Genomic DNA, 21673 nt, shown 5'->3' with positions numbered 1-21673 from the left:
CACAGGCATGCTTTTGTGTGTGCATGAACTCCACAATCACAGACACTATTGTGAGAATAGGCAAAGCACTATTCATAAAATAAATAAACCCACCAACCATATGTACGGTTATAATGGATGTTTTTCTCCATTTCGGCCCCAGGCAGCGAGTATGACGAGGAGGAGGTAGACTACGAGGAGTCGGACAGCGACGAGTCATGGACCACAGAAAGCGCCATCAGCTCTGAGTCCATCCTCAGCTCCATGTGCATGAATGGCGGGGACGAGAAGCCCTTTGCATGCCCGGTCCCAGGCTGCAAGAAGAGATACAAGGTGAGGGAGCAGCCACACTGGTGCCATTGTCCAAAATATCACATGTCTAGCTATGAAAAACACAAGAAAAAAAACCCACAGTGATGTAATGATCGCAAGAAGAGATTAATATGTCATATATTTGTTTCAATGTGATTTTATTGCAGCAGCAAACAAAAAGCTCTTTCAGTTTGTCATCTAAAGGCCAATGTGGCAACTTTACGGTCCCGCAATTATTAATGTCCAGTGTGGGAATGTGGGATATTATAAGGAGACTCAAGCATTAGTCGTGATGTTAAGATAAATGTGGTGGATAAACTCATATTACCACAGATTTAGGGGATACCATCCGTCTCTATTGGACAGTGATTTTTATTCAGATTATTTATATTTTTGTGATTTATTTGATTTGTTATGTTATGCTATGCTATGCTATGTAATTTTTACAACTGTTACATTATGTCTAGTTACTCGACAAAAATATAAATGCAACATCGTTTTTTATGAGCTGACCTAAGAGATATAAAACCTTCTCTATGTACAGTAATTCCTCGCCACTTCGAGCTTCAAATTTTGTAGGTTCACTCTATCATGTTTTTTTTCCCAAAAAATATATTAATAAATGCTGTTTTGTGGTTGCATACAACCAATTATTAGTCAACTATATGCAAATTATTTTGCCAAAAAAGTATTTTCAAGCATAAAAAATACAATAATGTAAAATACAACTACAGGCATTCAGAAGATGCATTCAAAGATTTTGTGATGCCATGTAGTATTCCCCACTGGTCACTAGGTGTCAGTAATTTGACTGTAATGTTCGGTGAGACACAAAAGCACCAGACTTGATCTTCGGAACAACAGGCTTTTATTGTAGGTTTGATTTATATCACAACAGGCACAATAACTCCTAACGCAAGCTGCTGTTGGGGCCGTGGCCCACGGCAAGCTAAAACTCTGAACGCAAACGTCACTTCCTGTCCGCTCCCCACTCAGCTCCCATAGCACCGGGGCACGGTTACAGTAACACACACGAGCACGACTCTTGATGGGGAAAGGATTAGAGAAGAAGCAGACCTCATGAATAAATGCTGAAAATGTACATACTTCTAATATATTATAATAACATAATAATGATCATAATAATGATCACTTTTCAAATCAAAATTTCTTTATAAAAAAAAATTATCATGTAAGGTTTAGGGCGCTATCACCCTTCAGGAGACCTGACTTCTTATATCGCTAAAAATAGGAGTAGTTTTACAGTAGCATTAACAGCACTTTCAATGTCACATTCACACATTTAAACATGACGGAGCTTTTTATGGCTTGCATTTTTATGGACGTGTTCTCAATCATTCATCAACTGCCACTTGAGATTTATGCGTTTAAAAAAAACAGGTTCGGAGGCAATGTTGCATGTCAAATTCAAAGCGCGGTCTCCTTTCCTTTTTTCAGAACGTGAACGGCATCAAGTACCACGCCAAGAACGGCCACCGCACACAGATCCGCGTGAGGAAGCCCTTCAAGTGTCGCTGCGGCAAGAGCTACAAGACGTCGCAGGGCCTGAGGCACCACACCATCAACTTCCACCCGCCCGTCTCCACCGAGATCCTGCGCAAGATCCAAGGCTAGAAGCCGCCCACACACACACACACACACACATACACACTAAAGTGCATGCTTTAACTTTACTTTTTATATCCATCTTATATCACTTGTATTCTCTAAAGTATATCTTTTTAGTATTTTTATTGTACATTTGCACATTCATTTATGCTATCATCTGTTTTTTTTTGTTTTGTTTTTTTTACATTTTTTTTTTACTTGCTTAAGGTGCTAAAAAAGAGAACGAAGCGAGGAGAGGAAGTGAGATGAAGTCGTTGATCCAAACGAGGAAGTAAGTTTGGATCAGCAACTTTTTGTGGTCCAAGTAAGTTATATTTGAAATAGATCTATGCTATATAAACAGTAGACACATATGTAGTTGTGTATATATAAAAATATATAAGCTTAATCACAAGCATATACGTAAATAGTTACATTTTATTTGCAAGCTTTATTTTTTTATTTTTGTTTTTGTTTGAGGCGTCAACTATTTTTCTAATAGCAGATGTTGATAAAAAGGGGGCGCTCCAGGGGTGTCCAAACATCTTTCCTCCCCCCCAAAATTGATTTACCATTAGTTCATAAAACACTATCAGACAATGTAGCAAAATAATTTGATTATTCCCCTTTTATTACATACAATTGTAGTAAATAAATAATAATAAAAAAATAAGCAAAAGCTAATAGTGGCTCTTGGGAGTTTGTAAACAAAATATTTGAACAACACAAAAAACACAAATATTGTAAAAAAAATATATATTGAAAATACCCATCCTATCATACCGATACTACCCTGGTATCGATAATATAGATAATTGGATTGCATCAACCACCTCTACTGCCAAGTACCATGGTTAAGCTTCATATTAAGGTTTGTTTCATACATTTGTATTGGTGTACTTATTTGATATACATCTTTACAAAACGCTGGTCTTCCTGAGTACCATGAAATGGAGCTCGCATACCAGCGGTGGCACTCGTACCACAGTGTGTGAATACATTTTTTGGACACCCCTGGTTTAGAAACAGTGAAACGTCTGTTTTTTTCTCCCCCCTATATTTACATCATTATGCGCTCCATTCCGTTTGCCAACATGATTCTTTTTGATATCCATGATGGTTGCCAACAAAACAGCGCTCCACTGCCAAACATCCATCGTACCATGTGCCTAATTAGGGAGGGGGGGCTACTTTAACTACGACAGGGCGGCCGTGTTTGAGATGCCACCCTCTTTAAAAAAAAAAAAAAAAAAAAAAAAAAGTACATTGAAGTACATTGAATGTTCTCATGCATGCACTCTCAAAGGTGATTTGTATTTGAGGGAAAAAAAGAGATTAGGAGCTACAACCTGTCCTGTGTGTTGTAGACAAGAGCATTCCAGTGTGAGTGTGTGCATGAAGAATGAGTGTTTTTCCAGCAGTATCCAAGTCATCAGCCTAGAGTGTTATTGTGCTGTTTTGTGTGTGTGTGTGTGTGTGTGTCATGTTCCTGTGCTGGGTCACTCCCATGCAGGAGGGCCAACATCAACTTTGTCATTCATTGCCTCCTTGGTAAAAAAAAAAAAAAAAAGGAGAAAACACATGATCATTGAAAAAGCAGGATGGGGAACCTGTGGTCCATGAGCCATCTATGGCACATGACAGAATTTGATCCTCTAATACTCCATGCTGTTCTAGAAATAAAAATAATTTCTTTATAGCTCATTAGTTCTGCACCCCTGCACTAAGCGCTCAACTAGGAGCATATTTGTGTGCACATTTTGCCAATTTTCACCATATTTATAAAATAATAAAAAGTCCCATAAGAGAATCTGACACAAGTCCAATCAGTGGCCACAACGGCAGTATTACACGTGAAGAGGATGAGGGAGGGTCCAATATTTACCATGTACAGTGAATGTATCGTAAAATGTCTTCTGTTGTTGTCAAGTGCTTTTAAATTATATTTTCGTATGTAACGTGGAAATAAGTGTTTTGTATTGGGGACGGGGAGGGGGCGGGGCTTACTGTCTTTCTATATAAAAACGAAAAGCTGCTTCAATGTAAACAGGTGACGCAAAATAAAGATCAAAACTGTTGGATAAGCTTCTTTATTCATAAAGATATTTTTGACAGTCACACTTATACTCTCACACGCACACAGACACACACACACGTAGGCCTTGTGATTGAGTGTGCAATTTGTAAAGCCTGAATAAATAACACGGTCAGAATAAAGCAGTGATTATGTGACAATGTAGGTACACATACATTCATTCGTGAGCTTTAATGTGTCTACACACACACCACTTTTTATGGAGTATGGTCATACTTGACTCAAAGTGTCTTCCGATCACCTCAACATAAAGCAGAAAGTGCACGCCAGTAGTCGTTTCTGACAAAACACACGTCCATATGTACATTACATTCAGAATAAAGCCTCATTTAGTGCAGATACATTTTTTTTTTTTACCCTTTGGAAGCTACCAAGTCCGTTATACCCCACTCTGCTTTTACACTTCAAAATACACACAATTGTGTTCTTTCTTTACAGACAATTAGAAGAGTATTCACATGCACTACCGTGGTGCAACAAAGATGAGCATTAAAGTAAAGAAAGGGAAGCAGACCTATTTGTGGGGAAGTCGCTCGCCACGTTCTACCTGCAAAGAAGTGCCGATGATTGTACACGGAATGAATGACACAACTGACCACGTTTGAGGGAGGGAGGGGCCATGCTGCGGCCATCACTCAATCTGATCAAAGTTGAGCACGTGTCCGTCAAAGTGTGTGAGGACGTGCCTCTCGAAGAGGCGCTGCTGGCAGTCGAGGGGAAACTGCTCGGAGCAGACGGGACACACCTTCCAGTGGCTCTCCACGTGCTGCTCGAAGCTGCGCTGCTCGAAGTGCGGCGGGAAGATGACCTCGCAGAGGGGGCAGCGCTTGTGGATGTCACCACTGTGTGTGTGTGTGTACGTGTGTGTGCGAGAAACAGAATAACACGCTTTAGTGCAAGGTGGACAAACCTTTTCCATGGAAAATTTTAAAATGCAGCAGGGAGGGGGGGCAATTTGATATTTCTTGCCTTTTGATGAAGCACACGCTAAATGGCGGACTTTGGACACCCTTGCTTAGAGTGTTTCGAATGATTTCACACATGGTGGGGCTTTTTTTAATCCTATTTATTTTCAATGATAATACTATCACAGTGATGGCCACATACTGAAAATCAAAGGATGTGGGGGGCACTTTGATATTTTTATGCATTTTTTTTAATTTTGTAAATTTTACATACATACTGTATGTACACAGTGTATTATAAGGACAAAACTTTGCATCATTACAGTAGTTTAGTCAGATTTTTCTCTTTAAATCCTGCCATTTTACTTTATTTTTTTCAAATTTTTACTGTTTTTTTTTTTTGTATAATTTTATTTCTAGAATGTGCTGCGGACTGCAAATGGGTCCTGGGCTGCACTTTGAACACCCTGGCCTATGAAAACAACCTGAGGTAGCAGATATGTAGTATTACATGTTTTTCACTGGTTGCCACTATCCACTAAAAGACGTCTAATTTGTTATTTAAACTACGTTATTATAATAAATACGAATTATTTTTATTTCATACCCTCAACGGTGTTGTCTTCAACCAATCAGAGCTATCTCACATGATGTCATAAGCATTTGTGTGCATATTTAGCCTGTTCACTTCCTAATGTCATGCTGTTATTTGTAGTTTGAAGCACCATTGCTCCTGTTTAGATTCCGCCTTTTGTATTTTTGCATTAAACCCTTCCAGGTTAGCTTCATCATGACTTATGTGTGTCAAAGCTGAATAGTCAACATTAGATTGTGTTCCTAATAACGTGCACCTTTTGTCAACTTGTGTGCGTGTGTGTGCAGTACCTTGCGTCAAAGCAGAAGCTGCTTCTGGCTTCAGCACGTCTGTTGGGTTGATGGTCACAAGCTGGCTGAGCCCCATCACGAACCTGCAACAATTAAACGCAACAATTAAACATATTTTACATCTTGAAGGGGGCAAATTAAGAGCAAAAAACACAAAGATTGTATCCAAATCACATTCTCTCATTACGTTCTCCATGCCTTCAATACCTTATGTTAATTTTAGATGATGCAAATGGCTTGATCTTGTAAGGTCACGGAAGTAAACCCTTCTATTGCCTTTCTTACATTCTGTGGGTCCTCTGCAGGTGGCATGTCCACAGTCTCCGGGGGGGTGGCGCTGCGTGTCGGCTGGCTGCAGACCACCTCCCTGTCCCAGCCTGGTGCAACAGGGCTCGGGTTTAGGGGCGTGATTGGCGGAGCGCAGGGAGTGGCGCAATGCGGGGCCTCAGGTGGAGGGCGTAACATTTGCTCAGGGGAAAGTGCAACCTCTCCTTCCTGTTCTATAAAAACAAGCAGTTTCGTGATGAATGTTGGCCATGTGAACCACTATACTACCAACAGCTTGTAATGATGTCTTTCTTGTACCTTTTGTGGCATCAGTAGCATAGGGGTTACCAAACTGCAGCTCAGCAGGTCTCTGTGGTACCAGAGGGGGTGGTGACGGGTCCTGCGGGTATGGCAGCGGATAACGCAGCACCATGGGCTGCTTCACCTCAGTGCCTTCACTGCGGGCGTCACGCTCCCTTTGTTGACTCACAAAGAGATGCAACTCCTGCGTAGACAGAAATGAAAGTAATCCCACTTAAGTGATTTTCTGCATCAACCGCACTCAGCTGGCAGCCTGTGGGCCAAATCTGGACCTTAAAAGACATTAAACCAGCCAAATCTTGTTATTTCAATCTCGTGAAAATCTTCTGACACCCCTAATAGAATATATTTCACGAACACTTTTTCAATAGATCCTTAAAAACAGTTGAGTGCTCCTTACGTATAACAGGATCCTTGGTGAGCAATTTTGCTGTAGTTCCTTAAAAACAGCAAAATGTTCTTGTCATACATAGGAACTTCGACTAAGATTTTTGCAGTGGATCCTTAAAAACAGCAGCGTTCCTTTGACTAGCATTTTTGCAGTAGTTTCCTAAAAACAGCAAAGCACCCCTTTTTACATCATATTTACAAGACATTTGACCAACATTTTATCAGAAACACTCCTGCCATATATAATAGGATATAATTATTGCAGTAGATCCTAAAAAACAGCAACGCTCCTATCACGTAGAGCAGTGGTCCCCAACCTTTTTTGACCCACCAACCGGATTGTGTTCCCACAAATCTCCCACGGACCGTACATTATAGCGATCTAATTTATGTTATTTATTATGTATTGTGTAAAACCAAGACATGAATAACATCAAATTAAAAGCACAAAATGAATGCCGACCCACCATCCACCAGTTCAAGTTTTTCCACAAAGATTATTCCATCTCTGTTTGATGTGTGTCGTAATAGGCAGTGCGCTAGCATGAATTAACTTGAGGCAAATGTGCACATTAGCACTCAATAAGTCATCAAAACTTACCTTTATGCATTCCCACATAGTATCAGCATTTGAGACCAAATATGAGGTGAAAGAAAAATGGTAAAAACACAGCACTAGTCTATCTGTGCGGCATGAGATAAAGTTAGCACACGCACAATTGGACATGCGTCAAGATGGATGTAATAGAGAGAATCCGGCCACTTTTCAAAATAAAACATAAAAAAAAATGAAATAATGGAAATGATTTTTTCTTTCTGCGCGGCCCGGTACCAAATGACCGGGGGTTTGGTACCCGGGGGTTGGGGACCACTGACGTAGAGGACCTTTGACTCGCATTTTTTTCAATAGACTTTGAAAAACAACAAACAGTGTTTGACGAGCGCTTTTGCAGTAGATTTATAAAAACAGTACAGCGCTCCTACCATATACTCTAGTATGATAGGATATTTAATTAGAATTTTTGCAGTAGATTCTTAAAAACAACAGTCTTCCTGTCATATTGAGGATCTTTGACTAGAATTTCTGCAGTAGATCCCTAAAAACAGCAAAGCAATCTCTTTATATTCAATATCTTTGACTGCTTTTGTAGTAGGTCTATAAAAACAGTAGAGCGCTCCTGCCATATGTAATATGATTTTTGACTAACATTTTTGCAGCAGATTCTTAAAAACAGCAGAGCACTGATATCATCCTAAAATAGCAACGCACTGCTGTTACATAGAGCAGTGGTCGGGACTCAAAAATTTGTCATGGGTCTTTACATGGGGAAAAAAAAAAATGCAGCCAATGTCTGTGAATGCACCTCATGTTTGTGTCTGAGCTATTCGCTTGCTACGCTGCCATGAGGTGCATGCCATGTCTCTGGGCAACTGTCAAGCTTGAGTGGAAGAGGAAAGACATGGAGTGGAACTTAACGTGCCGTCCGTCCGACACACAGCTGCAGATATCTGCTGGAGAAAAGCGTGCCATAAAGAGACAGCGCTTCAGCGCTGCAGCTCACGCTGTGTGGAAAACATTCCCTTAAATTATCTGGGTTGAAAATTTCCCGCAATTTGGGTCACCACTTATCATTGAGGGGTGATGGCGGGTCCCACAGAAAAACCAGTTGAGAACCACCGATATAGAGGATTTTTGCCAAACATTAACAGAGTTTCTTCTTCTTTATTGTACTACTTGGTGATGTAAAAGTTTTCAAATATGGCAGGGCCTTGCATTGACATTTTACTGTAAATGAAAAACTGGGAAGGAAGAAGTCCGCTTTGTGAAAATAACAATTGAGTTCAATAGCTCTGTTCTACACTGTTGCTGCCCTTTGTGATAATATGTGAAGCACTAGCATTAGTAGTCTACTCATTACTGTAATGGGTGTCAGACTTGGGCTCTCTTCTCCCTCCCTGCACCGACCTCCATGGATGACTTCATTAGTGCTCTGTTAGCAGGTTTAACATTTAAAGCAGGGTTGGGAAGGTGAAACAGACAAGCCGCCTGGCATTTGCATGGAAAAATGGTACTGGGATAGGAGGCAGGTATGGGTGTATTCATTAGAGAGGGAAGATATGCTCAACTAAAGTGCACATGAATGTTCCCAATTAACTAAAAGGAGCTAATGGGGCGGGGTGGCTGGTGTTTGGGGGTGGGGCATGGGTAGAGATATTCCTGCGTTACCTCCTGCAGTCGCTCCTTGTCTTTCAAAGCCTGGGCAAGGTTGCGTTTGAGCTCCATCACCTCACTGGTCCGCTCTGCCATCTGTACCTAAACACACAGATTAGGAAGTTAATAACCATCTAAAAGTCAATTTCGGTCCAGAGGTTTTAGGTCAGCTTCAAGGAACTTAAAACCAAACAATCCCAGATAAGAGGCGTTTAATTGTTGATCTGTTATTGATCTGGTGCCGCAGGCCGGCGAGGGACAGGATGGTAGTAAATCAGGGAGACCCCGCGGGATAGTGGATATCTACCCGTCTCCCATTTCATCCCATTACAAAGATTCCAAATCCCCTCGGCTTCTCTCTCTGCTTCATGTCTGTCTGAGCAGCCCACTTTCCTGACTCTTAAATTGTGTTTTTTGCTTTCCCTTCCAAATTCTCTTTCATCTCCTTTGGTGCTTTCGCCCCGACCCTCCCCCCCGAGGGATTTATGGTGCAGCATTAGAGGGTGAAGTTCAGGTGGGGAGTAGTGACTGTCTGTTTGTCTGTCTCTGATGTAAACAGTCATAAAACATGGCGGTCTGCAGCGGTCCCTCCCCCCCTCTCAGCCTACAGGGCCATTAAGAGCAGCACAGGACATGGGTCCTCAACTCAGACAGGAGGCCCGATCAAAGACGCTCACAGTGCCGATAAACACACTCACTCCAATGGCAATCAAAACTCAATTATGCTGAGGTGTTCACAGGTTCAACGTATGCTCATGTAATCCTCTTTGCCCAGTGTGTATTTATTACTCCATGTTTGGTGACTTCATTAGGCAAGCTTAGTTACTATAATAACTGGTAGCCTTTACTGTTTGTGTCAGATCTCATTTGCATCTGCAGCTGTACCTAATGCTGTGGCCTATGAGAGGATAGTAAGATTCAGTGAGGGTCTCACTCTAAATCGCTCCTCCTCATTGGCCAGACGCTGTTTGAGAGTCTCGTTGATGGCGCACTGCTCCCTCCACTTCTCCTCCATCAGTGCCAGCTCCTCCTCCACCGAGTGGGTCTGCTCCGTCTCTGACGTTTCCCCCTCTGTGCTGCTCGCCGGCACCTCCTCCACAATGCCCTCCTCCTCCTCCTCCTCCGGCTGTTGTTCCGCCTCGCCGTTGCCCTCCACTTCCACCCAGCTGGTCATCCTCAGGCTGTCCTCCCGCCTTGCGTCGTGTTCTTGGCCCCCCTCTTCCTGGTTCACTTCTTTCCCCGTCGACGTGTCATCGCTCTGCTTCTCCTCGTTCTCTGTGCTACTTTGTGTACATTCACGGCTCTCAAGTTCAGCGCTGACTGCCTCAGCCGCAGTCTCTTGGAGGCCCACTGTGGCAATACTTCCTGCAGAAACACACGGATTATGTGCTTATTATTTAGTGTGGCAGTATGTGTACCAGTAAGTGTATAGTTCCTATACTTATCTTAGTAATAATAATAATAAATGGATTTGATTTTTTATCGTGCTTTTCAAGGCACCCAAAGTGCTTCACAATGAAGTGAACCAAATAGTCAGTCACACACTGGTGTTGGTAATGTACATCTGTAGCCACAGCTGCCCTGGGGTAGTCTGATTGCAACGTGGCTACCAATTTGTGCCTATGGCCTCTCCGACCACCACCAAACATTCATACACCAGGGTGGGCAAAAATGGAGGCAAGGTGGGTGAAGTGTCTTGCCGAGGGACACAACAACAGTGATTGGGTGGAGGGAGAGAGGATCGAACCACCAACCTTTCGGTTTCTGGACGACCTTCTGAGCCACTCCCGCCGCTAGTCAATAGAGGTTACAGAAAAAGTTTTCAATTCAATATTTTGTTATATTGGAACAAAAACAGTGCAATAGCTGTGAAATATACTCCCCTTTTTTTTCTCCATTCTTTTTAGGGATTATTGGAGTGTGGAATAGGAGTGTTTAAGGAGTGTTTTAGGAGTGACATCTGGAATATTTCTTGGATAGTTTTTATTTTCTATTTATATATATTATCTATTTCATATTACATTTTTTTAAATATTTTTCTGTATATTGCTTTGATGTATGTTCATATATTTAGCAAATCTATAATATCATGTATGCAACGTATTTTCTTAACCTAAAATTGTTTATGTTCTGTCCTGTCATGCTGCTAGAAGATGAACATTTCACTGGAGAGGGATCAATAAAGTCTTATAATTAATGTCTACCTCCTGTGGGTGATTCTGGACTTGGGGTGATTGGCTCCAAAGCAGTCTCAGTGGATGCATTTCTCTTCTGCTCCTGCACACATCAACAAAGAAAAATGGAACATGTTTGTTGTGTCTTTCCGGTTTCACCACCATCGCAGTCACTCACCGTCTGCGACTCGCTCGTGTTCAGTCTGGCCACCTGCCTGCGAAGCCGCTGGCACTCTCTGTACTTTTCCTTGTAGTGCTCGGCAGCCATGTGGAGGCGCAGCTTCAGCTCCTCGACCTCCCTCTGCAGCTCAGCCTCTACATCCGACACAATTGGCGTGCCGGGTGCTACCTCGCCATTGGTTCCAACACCCTAAAACAATGCAATGCTACTCAGATCTATTTAGCTACCCTTAAAAACATCCGAAACTGGAAACAACTTTTACCCATATTCATAGCTTTGTTTTAATGTACCTTAATAAAGAATGTGGAAATAAGGAAAGACACTAATAAATGAAGTCCATTGCTGACCACTTCCTTGTGAGCGGTGCTCCTCATGCGGTCTAACTGGCTCTCCATACGTTGACACTCGGCCTGAGCATCAGCCAGGCTGGCACGTAGCTTGTCCACCTCCAATCGGGCACGGTACAGCTCTGTCATGGAGTGGTCTCGGGAGCTGGCTGAGTCGCGAAGCTCCGAGGCCAGCAGGGAAGCCTGCTGCCTGGACGCAGCAAGCTGCTCCTCGGCCTGACGGAGCTGCTCACGCACACGCACCAGCTCAGCCTATGGTAGATTTAGTCAGGCTTTGTTCTAGTTAGCTTCCCCTGGCATATCAATATATGAATACCTTGTCAGCTTTGAGTGTCAGCAGCTCTTTCTCCAGACTGTCACGCTGGGCCACACAGCTCCTGAGCCTCTCCAGCTCCTCCTGGAACTGAGCAATGGTCACCTCTCGGTTCAGCTCCACTGCCTTTAGCATCTGCAGCTCAGCACTCAGCTTGGTGTTCTCCAGCTCAGTGCTGCGCAGGTGGGCCTGCACATGTAAAAAGGTCAGAAGAACGATTCTTTGCAGGTACAGAAGTGCATTTGTCTCACCTTGTAGAGGTCCCTCTCATCCTTCTCGTTCTTCAGCTGCATCTCCAAACCGTCTCGCTCTGCTGTCAGCTTCTTCAGACGATCACGCAGACTTCACACACAGGAGAAGATTGTACATCTTAAAGTGTACACGAAAATATAACATTGTATCTTATAATTACAAACCTACTTCCCCCATGGACCCAATGAATGATTGATATGTTGAGGAGGCACTGAAGAAAGCTCCCTTCAACACCTTCATTTCAAACATTTCCCCACAGAAACAGATGATGATGGATGGTCGCATGCTTGCGCCGCCCCTACTCACCAGTCCAGCTCAGTCTCCTTCTGCAGGCTTCTTTGTGTGACTCCCAGCAGGTCCTCCTCCAGCTGGCGAACTCGATCCGTGGCTTCAGTCAGCCTCCTCCTCACCTCCTCCCGCTCCTCAGACAGGGACTGTGAGGAACGCAGCAGCTCCTGAGGGGATAGAGAGGAGACACATCATCACAAAGGAATTGACGACGTGATTCAGCAGAGGCATCACAACTGGTTCACATGTACAGTATTCCCTGGCCTATTATTAGTCAAAAATATGCATATTTAAGCAAATGTTGCCCATATTGCAGCACAAAAATGGCTAAATGAACTAAAATCCAAATAAAAGGCATTCAGAGGATGCGTTCAAAGATGTGATATGTAATAATCTACACTGGTCACTAGGTGTCAGTAATGTTACTGTAACGTTCGGTGAGATACAAACGCATCAGACTTGACTACCGGCTTTTACTGCAGGTGTGAATTATCTAACAGGCAAAATAATCCCTAATACGAGCAACTGTTTGTGGCAGTAACCCACGCCAAGCTAAAACTCAACTTTGAACCCAAAACATCACTTCCTGTCCTGCCCCCATTCACCTCCCATAGCACTGGAACATATTTACAGCAACACACGAGCCATATTTATGTCTTAAATGGCTTATTTTCTTTTCCTATGTCAACTATATTGGGTAAAACAAGTGTATAGGTGACTATAGGGGTATTATTCCATTCCAATAATGTCAAAAGTCGTATTAAAGAGGTTGTAAACAGGGTTTCTATTTATAAATAAGGTATCCTACTTTGCGGAAATTCACTTATAATGGTCGAGTCTGGAACCAATTACCCGCAATGAACGAGGGATTACTGTATTTAATTTTACGTAAATTCTCATGACAATAATAATAATAAATAACAACAAAGGCCTGGGTCTCTAATTAGCGCCTTGTCAAAAATGTGGATCCAGCAGCTTTATTTACCTCTGCATGCGCTTTAAAATGATGGTTGTGCTACTCAGCTATTGGCGTGCAACACATGCGTGTTACACATGCTGTACTGTTGTTTACAATGAACTCAATATTATTGCTGGCTAAGCAGTTTGCTCCTGACCGGTATTACAACATTGGCTCCGTTGCTGCCGTGTTGTGCAATATACTTGTGAATAAGTGACCATGTGGTAATTGTTGAATTATAATGTACAGTTTGATAAATGTGGTCTATTTTTTTCTATCTATCTTCACACAGCTATCTATTCACTTTTCCACCTCTTGAGGCCAATACTTAGATGCTTCTATCGCACCTGAATCGCCCGCGGACCATTCAAGTGGTCTCCTTCTGCTCTCAGAAGACTAGGGATGAACTGTATGGTGTGTGCTATTATGGGAACCTTTTGATGGATGTTATATGTACCTTCAAAGAAAGTTATGTTCAAGCTCAACATAAATAACAGCGGTATGTTGCATAGGTATGCAGGAAGAACATGTGTCAAGTGGCTCGTACAGTACGACAAATAATATCAGCTTTCTTCACGTGGTGCACCTCCTGGGGAAGAGACTTGTTTGAACTTGTGGCTAATCAGTAGCAAACAACAGTAAATCAACCATGGCTAATATCGCTTGTCACAGAACACCATAGTTCTTTACACACCCTCTGTTTACAGTGCATGCACACACACACACACACAACTGCCTTATTTAGGGACATGTGGGGACAGTCGCGCCTAGTGGACATGCGCACAGTAAAAGCCCTGAGGCCATGTCTCTTTAGGGCTTGCGAACATCACTATGATTTTTTTTTTATGGCTGCTGTTTGGAAAGCACTTTAGCAGTACATAAAGACCTTATAAAAAGTGTAGTCATAAAATTAGCAGCCGCAAAAAATGTACTTAAGTTCTCATGTAAAACTCAAAGGATATTTTCATCAGGCGTGACATGCCTACTGTAAAACAAGTGTGGTTGCATACACACAAATCATAGATCTACACACAGTCAAGGCAGCTGAATGAAAAGCAGTGGTAATAACAGTATGTGTGTGTGTGTATGTATTACCCCGTAATTTATGGCGATTTTGCCCTTCGTAAAAAAGAGCAACTAAAAAGGCTAAACTCAAAGCAGTCTGCGCTTACTTTGGGCCTGAAACGGAGAGCGCCACTAGAGGGCGCAAGCACACAAGAATCAAAGTTGTTCAATGCTGAGCGCTCATCTTCCTGCCAAACCCGTGACAAATTAGCAAATAAACAATAACACAAATTTCACTAGTCTACGAGTAAATATATTTTTTAATTCTTTGTCGACCTAATTTGTCAATTGGCTTAATATGTATACATTTGATGACTCTTGATCGGAGGTGAAAAATAAGTACGTTTACTTTTGTCTAGTTGTACTTTTAGTCTTGGAAGTCTTTTTTTTATCTGTATCTGTACTTGTGCATCGGCATGTTTCCTTTTGCTGCAGGAAGATTTATTTTATTTTTGTACTTTTATTCATAACAGGTGTTGCTACATTAAAGAACACCTGGTTTGAGACCTTTTTGCCATACATGTCAGACCCCTTTCCATTTTAAATCGGTTGCTTTTTTTACTTTTACTTAAGTACAGTAGTTTAGTACTTTTTCCACCTCTGCTCTTGACCATAACTTGAAGTGAAAGTGAAATGGACACACAGGAGCAAATAAAAAATAGTGGGAAAGCCATCGCGTGACTGATGGGTGTTTGTACCTCGGGCTGGGCAAGGCTCGTTTTTTAGGCAGGCGGTTTTGTGGACTACCATCCTTTCATTCCACACACAGCCTAAAAGGGTTTGGAAGCGGGTGGCTTAATGAGTGTGTGTGTGTGTGTGTGTGTGTGTGTGTGTGTGTGTGTGCATTACAGGAGGCCAGTGGTGTAGGACCTGGATTTGTATGAGTGTTTGACGTCATGTTTGTTCACTTTCTTGTTGCGATGGCATCGTCCCTGACGCCAGATGCCCGGGGAAAACAGGAGTCGCAATTTCGTTCTGGCCCACTGAGCCAGGTTGTTAAAGCAGGGGAGACAAAGACTGGCATGCACACGTGCGCGCGTACACACACACACACACACACACAGTTAAACAGTTGAACACACATATGCTGTAGCTCCTTGTGTGTCTCTTAAGCATGGATGCCAATTATTTATAAAGCAGATCCTTTGAAGCATTCAGACCTGTGATCACTGGTGAGGAACCGGCTCCAGCTACATGCGCCTGTCTATGTACACACACTCACAAATCTGATAACACACTCAACTTCATCACCTTGAATGTCAGTGTTACACACACCTTCTGCTGGTCAAAATTCTAATTTGTGATGTACTATGGCTGCAGTCTTCAGTACCCAACCTGGTTGTGCGTCCGCAGCAGGCAGCATGTCTCCCTCTCCTGCTCCCGCTCCCGGGCAAGTCGCTTCTGCTCATCCTGCAGCTGCTGTTTTTCCTCCTGGAGGACCCGCATGGCTTTCAGTAGCTCCCTGCGCTCCTGCTGGGCCTCCTCCACACGCTACCAAGCAGCAAGTGGTGGTGGAAATGAGTGAGATGTAACACATATGTACTGTTATTGTTCACAGTATTATTGTGTGTTGTGTATCCACCTCCAGCAGACCCGTCTTGGTGGTGACCACCAGTATGTCCGAGTTGCTGTCGTCCTCTGTGACAGTCAGCAGCTCCTCAGTAGGCGTGGCTGACTTGAACTGGAAAGGAGTGCTGGCCCCTCTGATGTCGCCGGCATGTGTGACATAACAGAACTGGTAGAACTCCCCGTCAGACTTGGGAACATAATAACCTACGAAGAAATAAGAATGAATCTATTGTGTTCATCAAGAGATAGAATATCTCGCCAAACCACAAAATGCTTATATTCAAGCCTCATTTAAACCCTTCAGATTATGCTTGCAAATAATGAAATGGGAAGAGGAGCTTTGTTGTCAAATGAACAGCAAAAATGATGTGATTCTGGTGGTAGCGTCTTTGTCTCTCTCTCTTTTTTTGCCTTGCACGGTCCCTGCACACCCATCGCACCGACCACCAATTATAGTGGATTTTAGGTAATTTATTTATTTTTTTTTTTTTTTACCAAAGTTTGCTATTAAGATTAAGAATTCAATTGTCACTTTTTTTTGGCAAAAAAAGTGTGGCACATGCGGCTTCAAATTCCATTTACTGATTCGCAACACACCACATTATGCTCATATTTTCACTGCATAATATCTGACAATTCCCAGTCCAGTAAAACCAGTTTTCAGGCCCATTCAACATGTGTGTGTGTGTGTGTGTGAGAGAAAGTGTGGTTGCAGAAGTGCTTAGGTCGTCCCAGGCCGACATTTGCGGTTATGTTTCCTTATTAAAAAGTGCTGCTTTTTATATGTGCCATAAAATTGAGGGTTACTTCGGAAAAGCCTGGGTCTGCACGTGGGTTTAAATCGGTGTGTGTGCGTGCGGGCGTGTTAAGTACCTTGAAACACCACTGTCCTGTGCACTGTACTTCCTGGTTCATAGTTTTCAGGCATAGGGGACCACAGGAAGGTGTAGTAATCTCTGGCTGTACTCCAGCCCACCTGAGGACACGCCACATGCAAGCCAAAGGTGAGAAAAATACAGTGCTCTGTCAAGATGATTTACTGCAGCATAATACATACTGTTAATATACAGTTAAGGCACATTTTCAATACCTAATTTTGCCATAAAGATTGATGCGATAATCACCCAAAAATTGTGGAAGATCCCCCCCCCCCTTTTTAAACTGGATCAAATCTGGATCTGCACCACTATTTTTTTTACACGTTTGTGGAAATTGGTAAAGTCATTTCTGCATATACAGTATGTTTCCAAATAAGCAAACAGCAAGGAAAACATTATCTCTGCCAACACAATGAGGAAAAGAGTGGAAACATTTAAAACCACACACCTCCGCCTCCACACAAAGAGTGGCAGCAAGGGTGGGGGCAGCCGTGTGTGTGTGTGTGTGTGTGTGTGTGTGTGTGCACAAATGCTTGTGATCAACCGCAATAGAAAATACAAGTGCAGCAGGGTTTGAGGGGGGTAATGAGGAAAAGAAAGGTGAAAATTTTACACAAAATGGCAAGGGAGATGTAACTGAATGGACTTCATATGTTGCTAGGTGGTGGATGATGAAAGTTAGTTGTGAACTTCATAACTCGGGTCCTGCGTCATAAACCTGTCGCCCCAAAACAGCACACTCTCCCTGCCTGGGCTGCACGCACACTTCATTTCGACATGTGCCATGCATACTTCTGGCATAACAGAGCTGCACTTACACTGCAGGATACCTCAGCTCCATGACAATGTAGCACACAAGAGTTTGTCATCTGGATGTATATTATAGTTGGTTGGTATGCAGAAAGTTAGATGCATGCACGCAACTAAAGCATGATTATCATTTTTGGCAGGGATGTGCTACTGCAATTCTCAGCGGTTGTACTAGTTTACACCGGAATGGTCCTCTTTTTCCATCAACTTTTGTACAAACTTTATTCAACTTATGAATGTTAAAAAACAAAAAGAGGAAAATTAAAAGTTTCTTGTGGAAAAAAGCAAAACACCTCAGTCATGTTCTGGGTTATTAAGTACTTAAATATTAATCATGTACATCAAGGACATCCTTCAATACAGTCAAACCTCGTTGTTTGTACAGCTCAGTTGTCATGTATAAATAACATTTTCACCAATTTTACCTCGGGTGTCATACAATATTGCACGTAACAAACTAGTCCATTTGTCCTGTGCTGTTATTTTTCCGCAAAATCACGTAAAGTACCCTCTGTTGCTGACTCACTGTCTGTGCATTTTTCAATGGGCGCAAAAAAAAGGCCATGGGGCCAAACTAAGTTGTGAGTGCCAGCAATTTGATGAAGAATGTGAGAAACACAATTGAATTCGACCTCGCCAGGATGTAAGAGAATCCTGCATTAACATTCGTTATTTATAATTATTTGGTATTGTTTTATGCATGTAAAACAAACTATTCTCTATCAAATATATTTTTGTTAATAATTTGGGATGTCTGACACAGATTAATTGGATTTACACTAGTTCGTATGGGAAAAATTGCCTCAGTTTTCGTACATTTCGGTTTTTGTTAGACCTTCTGGAACAAATTAATAACGAAAACCGAGGTACCGCTGTGTTCAATAATATAAATTGTAGGTAAGTTTGTATTAAGGCTTCTAATTAGATTGAATATTAACTGTACAATAAAAAACTGAAAATCAAAACTAAACATGTAAAAAAAGTTAAATAAAATAAAATTAAATAAAAAATAAAAAAAAACAAGGACAAGCAACAATAAATCAGGAACTGCTCACACTATTAGAAAATGATGACGACATTGCCAAAAACAGCGTGTGCCTTACCAGGAAATTACAAAGCAGCATAAATACTATTGCAAACAAAACAACAATTATTTGTCAGCAGCCTCAATGACAACTGTCAGCATGGATGCCTCGCCCAGGGACATTCTTCCCGCCTCCCAGCAGCATTCGGGTCCGAGGCTGGGCCCATCATGGCCTCCCGCCAGCTCAGCTTGTCCGCTCACGTGTGTTTGCATAAAAGCAAAGAAGACATAAATAATTTGCTAATTGCAGAGTGAAGTTGACTGACGGTCGGTCGGGTATGGTGTGGCATTCCAGCGCAGCAGTGATGTTATAAAGTAATCACAGGCACAGCGGCTATCAATCATTCCGCCAAGGTGTGAGGGAACAGCGTGATGACACCTAAATTACACACTTGCGCAACGGGTTTCTCCCTGCCCACCCGACAAACATGCCACAACCAAAATTCTCCACGGGGCTTTTTCACACAACTGCCTGTAGCATCACACTTAAAGTAAGATTTTCATATAAATGAATGAATTTATTTGCTTTTATAGGAAAATGAGTTGGGAACAAAGGTGGTTAATGTATACTTCTGGTGTTTACAGTCAATACACACAAGCAATGTTCCTTTCGGACAGGCTGTGAACACTTTCAGCCACTAGGAGGCGTCGGTGCACAACTCAATTCAAGCTCGTCTGTTCCGTGTGGTGAGTCATCGGCAGTATCCAGTCAGCTTCTATACTGTGTCACTAAAACAGGTTGACAGTAAGTCACTGACTCATCTACGCTCCGGTAAACCACTACAATGTACCTTATGGCATCATGATTTGTCTTTTGTAATCAAATGTCATCCTTTTATTTTTATTTTTACTACATACATGGTATTAATAGCCTTGCAAAACCTGACAACCTCGCATTACTGATCATTTGATCCTTATTCTGACAACACAGTAAAGCTCACATCCTGCTTTAGTTGATGACAATGTGGTTATAATACACACCACTCGGATCTTCTATAAATGTGTGAAAACACAGCAACAAACATCAGATGTGCCACCGAAGCGTCAAAGGGGTTTAATTAGCGCCGATTACAACAATCACATTTTCCAATCGACTTTTTTTTCCAAATAAACTGCCATTTTATTTCTTTTTAATTGAGCCGGCGGATTTGAAGTGCAACGTCTTAAAACGACGATAAAATGTTTGTCTTTTGACTTTATGGGATATTCAGTTTCCTATGTCGCATTTCCTGTTAATTAGGCGTCAGATTCTATCAGCTTGATAAAAGAGCAGCGGGGAGGGTTAATGAGTACATGCTTAAGGGAAGGTTATCCTAATAAGAATCAGAGGGGTTCATAAACGTTTGTACACCCCCAGCGCGACCTGCTGCATCCAATCCACCATGTACACTCTTTGTGCTTGCAGAGCAACCACACCAAAGCTTGTGGTGACGCTTCAGCTTTGACGTGAGGAGCTGAGCCAATCGTGTCAAAGCAGACGTTAATGTGCAAACTTGCAATCCACACCAAAACAGTGGAACCTCTGAAGTCAAACATCTCTGAAACTGTACAGTGTCTACATTTTACAACTGTAATAATAGGCCTGTAAAATTGCACATCGTAGCCAAGCGATATGAGAAATCAGTTCAATGAGCATCTAAAGACCCTTACCCAAATTTGTTTTGCTTTTTCTTTGTCTTTTCTGTGTTGCTGCCACAGAAGGGTGAAAAAATGTTGCTTCTAAATAAATTGGGGGTCCACCTAAAAGGCTCCACTGTAAAGGAATGCCAACTGTGTTTATATTTTGTCCAAGCAGTTGTGGACGATGTGATTTACCTTAAAGATGCCCACCCAGTCTTTGGGGTGAGGGGTGATGTAAGGGGTGAGAGTGTAGCGACACTCCAGGGGTGCCTGGGGCAGGAAACTTTTGCCAACATTCTGGAAGATGACGTGGGCAAAGTTGGACGTTTCCATAATACTGACACTGCTGCCAGGTGAGGAATCCACCACCTGGAATGAGGACATTGTATCCTGGTGGTCACTTCATTTGTCTAGGTGGGAAAAGCAACAGAACACAGACTGTCAGACACTTGATGTTTTTAGATTCATACAGAAAGCAGTGTGTGGCAGACTGTGTATAAACAGTATGTGTGAACCACAAGATGAGGTCAGTGAAGGACAAGTCTATCAAAGCCTTTCCTGGTTATCAAAGTAGGTGTTGAGTGTGATCTGATTATATTGTGAAGCCCAAGTTTACCATTACACGCTAATAACGCCTTATTTAAACAACCTGCCCTAAAATATAAAGTCATAACCCAGCCCATCCCTGTTACTGCGGCTACCTAACTGGCAGGAGTGTACAGAGCCGCAGCCTGCCCTACAATGAATAAAAGTCAGTCTGTAGAGAACCATCAAAAGGACAGTAATGTACTAGGTATGTCTTTCTTAACCACGCAATGACAGTAGCTAAGTAGCTAACATAAGCCTAAGAACAGGCCATGTTGTGTCAAGTCATTAGCTAGCTAAACACTGCCCCAATAAGGATGCTAACAGAAGGACTGACTCAACCGACAAATATTGCTGGTATCAGTTTGGCTTCAGAATAAAACAATACCCATTTTTCAGAACTCCAAGTATGAAAAGAGAGCAATTATCTCGCGGGCAGGTCGATGTTTTTGCCCCTGTCCGCCTTGTTGTTGTGAAAGCGCTGACGATGATGCACCGCTTCCTGAAAGCAAACGATTGACAACTTCCGGGATGGGGAGTAGCCACTGGGAGTAGCAGTAGGGATCAGGATGAAA

The 21673-nt window shown here is 42.3% G+C and overlaps 3 protein-coding genes across 3 annotated transcripts in view; 1 reads left to right on the top strand and 2 right to left on the bottom strand.

Annotated features, from left to right (window-relative positions):
* Nucleotides 1-1828, bottom strand: part of LOC129173030 (cyclic AMP-responsive element-binding protein 5-like) — a 27045-nt gene extending 25217 nt beyond the window's left edge. Inside the window, exon 1 of the mRNA XM_054763466.1 lies at nt 98-1828. The gene's annotated coding sequence lies outside the window, so the exon portion shown is untranslated. The remainder of the gene's footprint in view (nt 1-97) is intronic.
* LOC129173032 (juxtaposed with another zinc finger protein 1) overlaps nt 1-4258 on the top strand; it is a 13268-nt gene extending 9010 nt beyond the window's left edge. Inside the window, exons 4-5 of the mRNA XM_054763468.1 lie at nt 143-312; nt 1750-4258. Coding sequence (XP_054619443.1) covers nt 143-312; nt 1750-1926 — 347 coding nt within the window. The 3' untranslated portion in view covers nt 1927-4258. The remainder of the gene's footprint in view (nt 1-142; nt 313-1749) is intronic.
* tax1bp1a (Tax1 (human T-cell leukemia virus type I) binding protein 1a) lies at nt 3974-21628 on the bottom strand. The gene is made up of 17 exons (XM_054763457.1): nt 21487-21628; nt 20709-20923; nt 16995-17097; nt 16135-16325; nt 15888-16043; nt 12548-12696; nt 12241-12331; nt 11993-12178; nt 11677-11928; nt 11327-11518; nt 11179-11251; nt 9909-10339; nt 8990-9076; nt 6370-6556; nt 6070-6284; nt 5785-5867; nt 3974-4836 (listed from the first exon to the last, which is right to left on the bottom strand). The coding sequence occupies exons 2-17, from the start codon at nt 20895-20897 to the stop codon at nt 4626-4628; spliced, it is 2796 nt and encodes a 931-aa protein (XP_054619432.1). The 5' UTR covers nt 20898-20923; nt 21487-21628; the 3' UTR covers nt 3974-4625.
* Nucleotides 21629-21673: the final 45 nt, after the last annotated feature.

Source organism: Dunckerocampus dactyliophorus, chromosome 20, assembly GCF_027744805.1.
Source record: "Dunckerocampus dactyliophorus isolate RoL2022-P2 chromosome 20, RoL_Ddac_1.1, whole genome shotgun sequence".
Taxonomy (NCBI): Eukaryota; Metazoa; Chordata; class Actinopteri; order Syngnathiformes; family Syngnathidae; genus Dunckerocampus; species Dunckerocampus dactyliophorus.
Note: the sequence above shows the minus strand (reverse complement) of the source record. Positions and strands in the feature narration are given on the sequence as shown.